Raw genomic sequence first — 10,000 nt, forward strand, 5'->3', positions numbered from 1 at the left:
AGTTGAAATTAGGCGCTACGGAACGTCCCCGGTCCCGGAGAAGTCCCCCACAGACGTAGACCCGCCAGAGCTCTGATTAGCCCGTGTTGTCAAAGAGACGCATCCCTCTAGCCGAACGGGTCTCAGCGGCGCCGGAACCGCACAACTATGTTTAGTGTGTGTGTGTTTTGGGCATCTGCTCTCCTCTCTTCCTCTCTTTCCTCCTCATCCTCCTCATCCTCCTCTCCGCCTGTCCTGAGCTCCCCCTTCACCCGCGCCTGGCCCCGCGATCAGCTCGTGGGCGTCGGCTTCGCCGCTGTGGAATGTTGCTGACAAGCACTTCCCCTCCAGCTCGGCCACTGGGGGAGCGGCGTCCAGAGAGCGGGACGCGTCCTCCCCTCGCCTGGAGAGGAGCCATACATAGACTTAAACCTGCGCCCCGCGCTCACACGATAATGATGTCTGGCTCTGTTTCAGACATATGCTGCTGACGAAATGTGCCTGCTGTCACACACCTTCACAAGGGCACGGTATAAGTTGGTGTGTGTGTGTGTGTGTGTGTGTGTGTGCGTGCGTGCTGACCTTTGCCTTGCATAATATCCTGGAGATGTCGGGGTGAGGGCTGCACCGTTCTGACCTCCTCTCTGCTCCCAGATCAGCTCTCTCCACTCGGTGCTTTGTCCAGCGCGGGCGCTCGGCCCACCACACCTCGGGGTGGAGAGGTCGCTCACTGCCTCGTCCAACATGGCCTCTCCAGCTCAGAGAGGCTTACTGCACACCCAGAGCAGGACAGTTCAGCCCTGATCCTCGCCGCCCAAACCCGCGTTCACGCAGGGATAAACTCCTGGTTTCCTTCTCCTCTGTAGAATTTTAAACCTCTTTAGGCTTTCCTTTCTGTTTCATTACTTATTCTTCTTTGACCGTAATTGAGTTTTTGTTGTTCACGAGAACTCCATCCTTCTGAGTTTAATCCCTCTTTCTTTGCTCTCACTGTCTCCATCTGATATCTCTCTCTCACTCCGTCTCTCTCTCTCTTCTCTCTGTCTGTCTCATATTGTTTATGTCCTTTAAGAGACTTTCTTTATCTCTGTCTCACACACACACACACACACACACAGATATTCACACATTTTGTCTTTTTGTAGTCTCAGACGTGACCATTGTCTTGCACTGATTGGAGTGACATTCTTTTTGCAGGGTCTTTAGTCCTCTGCCGAGACCACAGCAGACAAACCGACAGCGAGCAGTGAAACACGTCTGACGTCTCTTGTGAAATTGACTATAAATAAACTTGTGCGGTTCGACTCATTTTCTTGCATTGCCAAACAAGAAATTAATGTCACTGCATTGCCAAAGGCCAATCTATTTAGGTTGCACAGTATGTAATTATGTGTATTAATTATGTTGTTGAAAATTAAACCTATAATCCTATTTTCTGTTTTAGAGTTTCGGGGAAGTGTGTGGCTTTATTTGTCTGCAATGTCGTATGTTTGACGGAGCCGTTGCTATGATAACACATGCGGCTGTCCTGATCGCAATCTCTTCCTCTCTCCTGAGGACCTCGGAAGAGAAAGAGAGAAAGAAAAAGAGAGAGAGGGAGAGAGGGAAGGACTCTAATGCTTGTTTAGAAGTAGGACAGATATAGTGTGTTTTTGGGGTCATCATCTCTTTGGAGAGAAGTAATACAGCTGTACTATATCACTTTCAATAGAAGCTTATACACACACACACACACACACACACACTCACACACACACACACTTTCACACACACTCACACAAGCACACACACACACACACATTAAGAATTATACTCAGGCAAACAATCGCATCAGTTAGTGCTGCCCCATAAAGTGCCCGTGAAGGCGTCGGTCCCGCCTAATGGCCGTCTCAACGTGCCGGGTGTCTCCGCGGTCTCGCAGGTCTGAGCAGCATTCAAACGCAGCACGCCGGGGCTGCCGCTTTCCTGCTGTTACTCCCCGAGCCCTGAGCCATGTGCGTTTGTGTTCCCGTGTCCCGTGCAGGCGCTCCCAACCACCACGGCCAGGCCACCCTGCGTCCCCCACTGCCCCCGGCGCACGGCGGCCAGCCCCTGATCCACCACCAGTCGTCGGCCAACTCGCTGAACCGCGGTACGCTGGGGGCTCGCCGCAGCACCGCCCACCCGCCTCCCACCGCCCCCGCGGACGGCCCAGCCACGCCCGAGTCCGTGCAGCTGCAGGACAGCTGGATGCTGAACAGCAACGTGCCGCTGGAGACCAGGTGACGGTCCAAACACACACACACACACACACACACACACAAATATACATAAATATACCTTCATACACACACACACACACACATACAAATATACCTTCACACACACACACACACACACACACACACATACCTACACACACACACACACACACACACACACAAATATACATAAATATACCTTCATACACACACACAAAAGTAGACACAAACACAGACACACACCTACTCACATGACAAACAAGTATACACTCTCACATACATACACATATACAAACACACTCACACACACATACAAATATACCTACACACACACACACACACATACCTACACACACACACACACATACCTTCACACACACACACACACAAACACACACACAAATATACATAAATATACCTTCATACACACACACAAAAGTAGACACAAACACAGACACACACCTACTCACATGACAAACACAAGTATACACTCTCACATACATACACATATACAAAAACACTCACACACACATACAAATATACCTTCACACACACACACATACCTACACACACGCACAAACACACACACAAATATATATTCAGGCATTTGCACACACACACATACACACACACACTCACCTACATTTGCTTTTATGACATTCTGCTGAAAGATTCGAATGCTTCTGTTACTTGACTTGATTGCTGTGACGTGCAGGACTGCCGGCTACTCACAGACATCAGCATCAGCATTCAATTTATGTGGCGAATATTGAACAATCAGAATGAGTAATGACTTTCCCATTCTGTAATGACTGTAATATCTGCATTATTACCGTTTCTGGGTGTCCTAACAGAGGCAGGTGGTCCCCGTTCTCTGCGGAGGGTCGCGTTAATGGCACTTATTAAAAGTCCGTATGACATGAAGGGCTACAGCAAAACACGGTCGCACGCGCTCGGGCCAGAGCTGATGTCCCTGACGTTTCCCAGCCTTTTCCGGTTTCCGAGCGGGATCTCCTCCACGTTCCGCGTTTGCACATGGGCGCCTGCTGGCCCCACGAGCCTCTCACGCTGACAGCACGCAGCCGAGGGTTAGAAAATATAAATATTCTACACTGGTGTCAGGCACGCAAACACACACGCGCACACACACACACACACACACACACACACAGAAGGATGTCTTGCTGGGTCAGCTGGCCCTTTCACATTGTCTCTATCTGTATCGGTCTTTCTCTCTCAATTCCGACCCCCCCCAACCCGGCCCCCCCCCCCCCGGGCCTTTCTCCGGTTTTTCTATTTTGTCTCTCTTCCTCTCTCCCTGTTCCTTTCTTTCACTCCTTCCTCCCTTCTAATCACTCTATCCCCTGGCCACTATTATCCCTCTCTCTCTCCCTCCTCCTGCTGTTTGCTGTACTCGTCCTGCCGGGTACGGGGTCGCCTCCTCTGGTCCCGGATCAGAGTGGCGCGTGAGTGGCGGTTGCATTATTCACAGGCTCGGGGCGCCATGTTTAATTCAGCAGAACAGGACTCAGTCCTGCAGGAAGCGCAGGCGCCTGACTGGCGCATAATTAAAGCCGGCCCGGTAGTCTGTGTGGCACGTCAGCCATGCCGGATCCGGCTCACACACAAACACGGACCGCCAGGGCCCCTGCGTACAATACCGGACAGTGACAGGGCTTCGTTCAGGCTGGGGACATTCGCGGTAGTGTGAGTGCTCACACACACACACACACACACACACACACACATACACGACACACACTCACACAGGCACACACATGCTTGGCATGCTAAGCTTGACTATCTGTTCAGTTTGAGTGGTACTTCCTCTAACCCTATCATCATTTCCTGTCAATATTTGTAGCCATGTTGCGTGGAACTGTCAGTGTAGTTTGGGTGTGTGTGTGTGTTTGTGTGTGTGTTTGTGTGTGTGTGTGTGTGTGTGTGTGTGTGTGTGTGTGTGTGGGTGTTTGTGTGTGCGTGTGTGTGCTTGTGCACTATTCCCATGAAATTGCCAATCATACAGGTGGTCTCAAAATAAGAGAGTATCTTGAGTTTCCTGAGAAAGTATCTTATGTACAAAAAGAACTTGTTATCCTGTAAACACAGAGTTCCATAGCATCATAGCAAACCTCTTTGCTTGATAGCATTAACAGTTCAAATCTTTGCTTTTTGCTTTTTAAAATTTTTTTAGTAAACATGACGTATTCTCGATGTTAATTTGAAGGATTATGGCTTTGAACTGCCATAAGCAGTATGATGGATTTTTTTAAACAATTTCTTTTAAAGAATGTGCCACAGTGTTTATTTGTCCTGGTGGTTTTGTGGTCTCACACAGAGCATGGGGTGTGAGCTCTAAATTAGCCTGCAATACACACCAGCCGTACTACAGCTAGCCTCTACCATTCCGATGCTGCTCTCGGGAGCTCGGCTAAGCACGTATCCGCTGGCCAGGAATACTATAACAAGCAAAAAAAAACAACAACCCATTTATCAAGCAATCGATACCGTTGCCCTGGATTACAGATGTGGGAGATGTTCCCAGAACATGATGTGAAACCCTGTGTGTTTCATTTGTATCTGCAGGGTAGCAGACACAGCTGGTCCCTATGGACAGAAATACGGATACAGGTCAAATTAAGGCTCCAGTAGTGTTTTTAAGGATAGCTGCTACACGAGTAGTTATTGCTAACGTTATTGAGTAATATTGTTAACGTTATTATTATTGATAACATTATTGAGTATTATTGTTAGCATGAATGAGTATTATTGCTAATGTTAATGAGTATTTTCGCTAACATTAATGAGCATTATCGCTAACATTAATGAGCATTATTGTGAATGTTAATGAGTGTTATTGTTCATGAGTATTATTGATAATGTTAATTGATATTATTGTTAGCGTGAATGAGTATTATTGACAGCATGAATTATTGTTCCACGTTGCCGCATCCTTGATCCCATTCCTGCTCCGCTGCCATGTAAGTCCCACCCCCTAGCAGGGCTCTGTGCACCTTTTGAAGTTACCCGCAGTACATTTTCACACAGTGCTCCTGGCAGTAGGACTCGTGTTTCTGCGCCTTGATCTAGGTATTTTGATTCCGGACTCGCCTTTGCCTATCATCTCGGCATTCTGTTTGTTGGCCCCGTGCGCGGTCCCGGACCCGGACACCGCGCTCATAGCTCTGAAACCCTGCTCACAGCTTCCTCACATCACCTTCAACAGAACGCAATGCTCCTGCCATCTGGCGCTCGGAAAAGTTTGCCGGGCTAAACAAAACCAAGCAACGTGAAACAGAATGTGAGATGGTGCACCAAGTGGTACAAGGGCAGTCTCCCCTAACTGAAAAGGGCTGCAGACACAGCAGTGTAGCAGCATGTGTCTAGGTGACTCACTGCCCCGTGGCAACCACCTGCCAAGGTGCGCCTTCACCTCCTCGATCCGGCCGACCCCGTCCTGGACTTTCCCTGTCGTCCCCCGTCCGCCCGCGTCTCCTTCAGACGGCCCACCGGCAGGTGCCTCCGGGGGGGGCCCGCCCGGTCCCGTCGGCCCGGTCCCTGGCTCTTTCCCTCCACCGCCAGAAGGGCTACTAACGCCAGGGATGAAAGAGTCTGGCGCAATGGCAGCACTCCAGAACGATTTGCCTGGGAGGCTGGGGCTTCTGACACAGCTCGCAAGAACAGCCCTCCACCCCACGTCCACACCCTCGTCCCCCGTGGGTCAGGCACCGTGGAGGTACCACGCTGGAGCTAATGGGGCTATTTTTATTTTCCCGAACCTCCAGCAACCGCGAGGAGGGGCATTCTCACTGGTGGCCTGGTTCGGGCTGCGCAGGGAGAGGGACATTTATCAAATCTTTCCCCATATATTCTATAAAGGACAGCAGAAGGCCAGAAGAGGAATCTCCATTATGGCAAACGGGCCAGCCAGGAGCGGAACTGAGGCACAGGAATCACGTGCTCGGGCCAACAACCTCCCTGTAGGCCTATTAAAGAGAAGCTTCCCTCCCTCTCTCCTTCTCGCTCTCTCTCTCTCTTTCTCTCTCTCTCTCTCTCCTTCTCATTCTTTTTCTCTCCCTCTGCTTCCCCTGTATGCGTTTCTCCATTTCCCTCTCGTCTCTCGTCCTCTCCCTCTCTCTCGCTCTCTCTCTCTCTCTCTCTCTCCCTCTCTCTCTCTCGCTCTCTCTCTCTCTCTCTCTCTCTCTCTCTCTCGCTCTCTCTCACACCCCTTTCCTCTCGATCGACCGCCATCTTTAGTCAATATCCGTATGGAGGACCCGGGACGCCGCGCATCTTGAAGGGCTTTGGGGGGGTGGGGGGGGGGGGTGGGGGCGTCACCAGGGCGGCGCGAATAGAGGGCCGTGGCGGCGCGGAGGCGAGAGAAAGACAGCAGGAGGGGTCCGTGCCACTCCCACGGCTGGGTAGAAACCGCACGGCACAACCGCCACGGTGCAGCAGAAGTGTGTGTACAGTAACGTGGATCATGCCACGCGCTTGTGCGGCGCGTGCTAAAACGCACATGACATTTAAACTAGAAGGATTTGTTCTGGATGTCACAGCCAGGTCTTTTATTTTTGTTTTCCGAAAGGAAAGGCAACCTGTGAAAGGAGGTAAACTAATTGCAAAGGTCACTTGATCACCATGTGCTGATATCCTGAGTGCACAAGTGTGTGTGTATGTGTGTGTGCCTGTTTGTGTGCGTGTGCGTGTTTGTGTGTGTGTGTGCATGTGTGTGAGTGGGTGTGTGTGTGTGTGTGTGCATGTGTGTGTGCATGTGAGTGGGTGGGTGTGTGTGTGTGTGTGTGTGTGAGAGAGAGACCTGATATTGTTTGATAGATCGGGCCTCCCCTGTCGGATTGGAAGAGTTGGCAGTTGAAAAAGAGAGAAAGTAAAAGAGATTGGACTAGAGCAGAGAGAGAGAGAGAGAGGGAGAGAGAGAGAGAGAGAGAGAGGGAGAGAGAGAGAGAGAGAGAGAGAGGGGAGGGGAGGAATCAGTTTGCAGTGGCATAAATGACTAAAGATGGCTGAGGCCACGTAGGGCGCCACAGGCTGATTTCCAATCGCGGAGAGAAGCCTCTTCACCAGCTGATGCCAGTTTCAATTCCACTCTCATCTCAGTGCAACGCACACCACACGGTCCCCCTCCACATACACACACACACACACACACACACACACACACACACACACACACACGGACGCACGCACCCAAGCTCAGGTATAAGATCCTTGAGAGGGTCACCGCGTAGCAATTTAGCGCAGAAAGATACATTCACATGCATGGCCCAGGAGATGCTTTAGGAGATGTGTGCAGTGGTTACAGTCTGGCTGACGCGTGTGTTGTGTGTGTGTGTGTGTGTGTGTGTGTGTGTGTGTGTGTGTGTGTGTGTGTGCGGGACTTTTCTCATCCCCTTCAATCTCTCAGGACGATTGCCTGACTCGTTTAGAATAGGGGCTGTCCAGCAACAGAGCTCACTGGGATACAGACGACCATTTTGCTGCATGCTTTGCGACTTTCTGGCAAACCTGAACTGTAGGGAAATAAAACCGTGGAACTGATGTTGATACTGAACGGTACGCAGTGTAAATCAGTCCCCTTCAGGCCTTTGCCACCTGTCCTTCAATGTGTGCGTCCACTTAGAAAGACAATCAGAGACAGACGGAAGGAGAATACCATGCAGATTCTGGAAATTATATAAAGGTCCCTGAGCATCGTAATTCAGGGTCCCTCATCCTTCGATAAAAAGAATCTTTCTTCCTTTTTTGCTCTCTCTCTCTCTCTCTCTCTCTCTCTCTCTTCCCCTCCCTCTATCCCTCTCTCTCTCCAACCCCTTGTTCCCCCTCTTTATCCCAGACATCATCAGTGGTTGCCAAGGTATCTGTGTGGGGCACATTTACATTCTCGGCTGCACACCGAGGCCAATTTGCTATCCTAACGGGAGCCAATCAGAGCGCGGGTCCCCGCCGTTTGGCAAAGATTTACGGGCTACCCTCATCCCTGCTTGGCGCACGCACTGAATTCTTTGTATAGGAGCGCAGCTCGCAAACCCCTGTGTAAGCGTTTCGGGGCTCAGGGGCTCCGGGGCTAGGGGGCCCGTGGTTTGGGGGCCCGCGGTTTGGGGGCCAGACGCCCGGCAGGTGGAGAGGAGGGGGCGGATCAGAATGCGCGCCAAGAATGTGCGGAGGCCACGCCTTCAGGATGGGCGGGGCCTGAGTAGCTCCAGGGCACAAATGCCCACGTGTGTGCGTGCGCTTACAAACACGAGGCCCTTCTCTCAGCGCATGTCTTTGCCGGTGTTCGGTGTCACGGCGCGCCTCCTCCGCGCACACAGAAAAGCGTTTTACAGACGCACGGCTTTTTACCATGATTGAGTGCTGCTAATTTAAAGAGAGGAAACCAATGCACAGGACACGCGTCTCAGTGGAGTCAGGCTCCGAATCGTGTGCGTGAAAGGGAGAGAGAGAGAGAGAGAGAGAGAGAGAGAGAGAGAGAGTGGTGTAAATGAGAACCGTAAGGGGTAAATAAGTAAACAGGCCAGTGTTTGACATTAAGTGGATGTTCGGTGATGAGGGGTTTGCCACCTGTGTCATGGCTAATGAGTGGCAAGAGGCGTTTGGAGAGCTGCATTATTTAACACGGCCTGATGACTGTGTCACCCGCACACGCAGACAGTCACATGCACGCACAGCAGACATCTCAGACAGGTCATTAATCAGCCTACTCAGAGAAAAGACTGGATGGCCTCACGTATGTCTGCATCAGTGTCTGAAGAGAGAGAGAGAGAGTTATCATACTCAGGTGTTCTCCCTTTCTCTTACATTCAGTACTTCCTTGCTATATCTCATTATTCTGTAGTTTGCACTTCCTGAGCTGTAGAGGCTGTAGAGCTGTCGGAGTCTCAGGACAGACCCGGGCTCGACCTGTCGGAGTCTCAGGACAGACCCGCGCTTGACCTGTCGGAGACTCAGGACAGACCCGCGCTTGACCTGTGGGAGACTCAGGACAGACCCGCGCTTGACCTGTGGGAGACTCAGGACAGACCCGCGCTTGACCTGTCGGAGTCTCAGGACAGACCCGCGCTCGACCTGTCGGAGTCTCAGGACAGACCCGCGCTCGACCTGTCGGAGTCTCAGGACAGACCCGCGCTCGACCTGCCGGAGTCTCAGGACAGACCCGCGCTTGACCTGTCGGAGTCTCAGGACAGACCTGCGCTTGACCTGCCGGAGTCTCAGGACAGACCCGCGCTTGACCTGCCAGAGTCTCAGGACTGACCCATGATTCACCTGCCAGTGTCTCAGGACTGACCCGCGCTTCACCTGAGTCTCAGGACTTATTATTGTGCTTATTTATCTAAATCTATCCCTCTATCTTTTCCCTTCTCTCCATCTACCTCTCTCTCATTCTCTCTCTCTCTCTCTCTCTCTCTCTCTCTCTCTCTCTCACTATGTCCTTTGTCCCAGCTGGTTCTGTCATGTGCTCCCACGCGTCTCCCAAACAACGCTCGACATAAATCACCATCAATTAGCAACAGCGGCGAAAATCCAGCTCCCTAATTTCATTTCACAATTACGACAGCTCGTCCACACTTTTGCCTTCGCCTGCAAATGGGAATTAAATGAACTTCACAGACTGATATTGAACTAATAGAGTGCGTGTTGCACGCGCGCACACAGACAAGGATGCACACGCGGGCGCACACCCACCCTCTGTGTAGGCCCCCGCCGTCCCACCAAAATCACCCTAATTAACTTCCCAGTATCACCTCTGTCAGTTGCAAAAC

At 51.3% G+C, this 10,000-nt stretch overlaps 1 protein-coding gene across 1 annotated transcript in view; it reads left to right on the forward strand.

The window, feature by feature from the left end:
* tenm2 (teneurin transmembrane protein 2) overlaps positions 1-10,000 on the forward strand; it is a 156,099-nt gene that overhangs the window by 99,063 nt on the left and 47,036 nt on the right. Inside the window, exon 4 of the mRNA XM_035532332.1 lies at positions 2,003-2,240. Coding sequence (XP_035388225.1) covers positions 2,003-2,240 — 238 coding nt within the window. The remainder of the gene's footprint in view (positions 1-2,002; positions 2,241-10,000) is intronic.

Source organism: Electrophorus electricus, chromosome 12, assembly GCF_013358815.1.
Source record: "Electrophorus electricus isolate fEleEle1 chromosome 12, fEleEle1.pri, whole genome shotgun sequence".
In the NCBI taxonomy this organism is placed as follows: Eukaryota; Metazoa; Chordata; class Actinopteri; order Gymnotiformes; family Gymnotidae; genus Electrophorus; species Electrophorus electricus.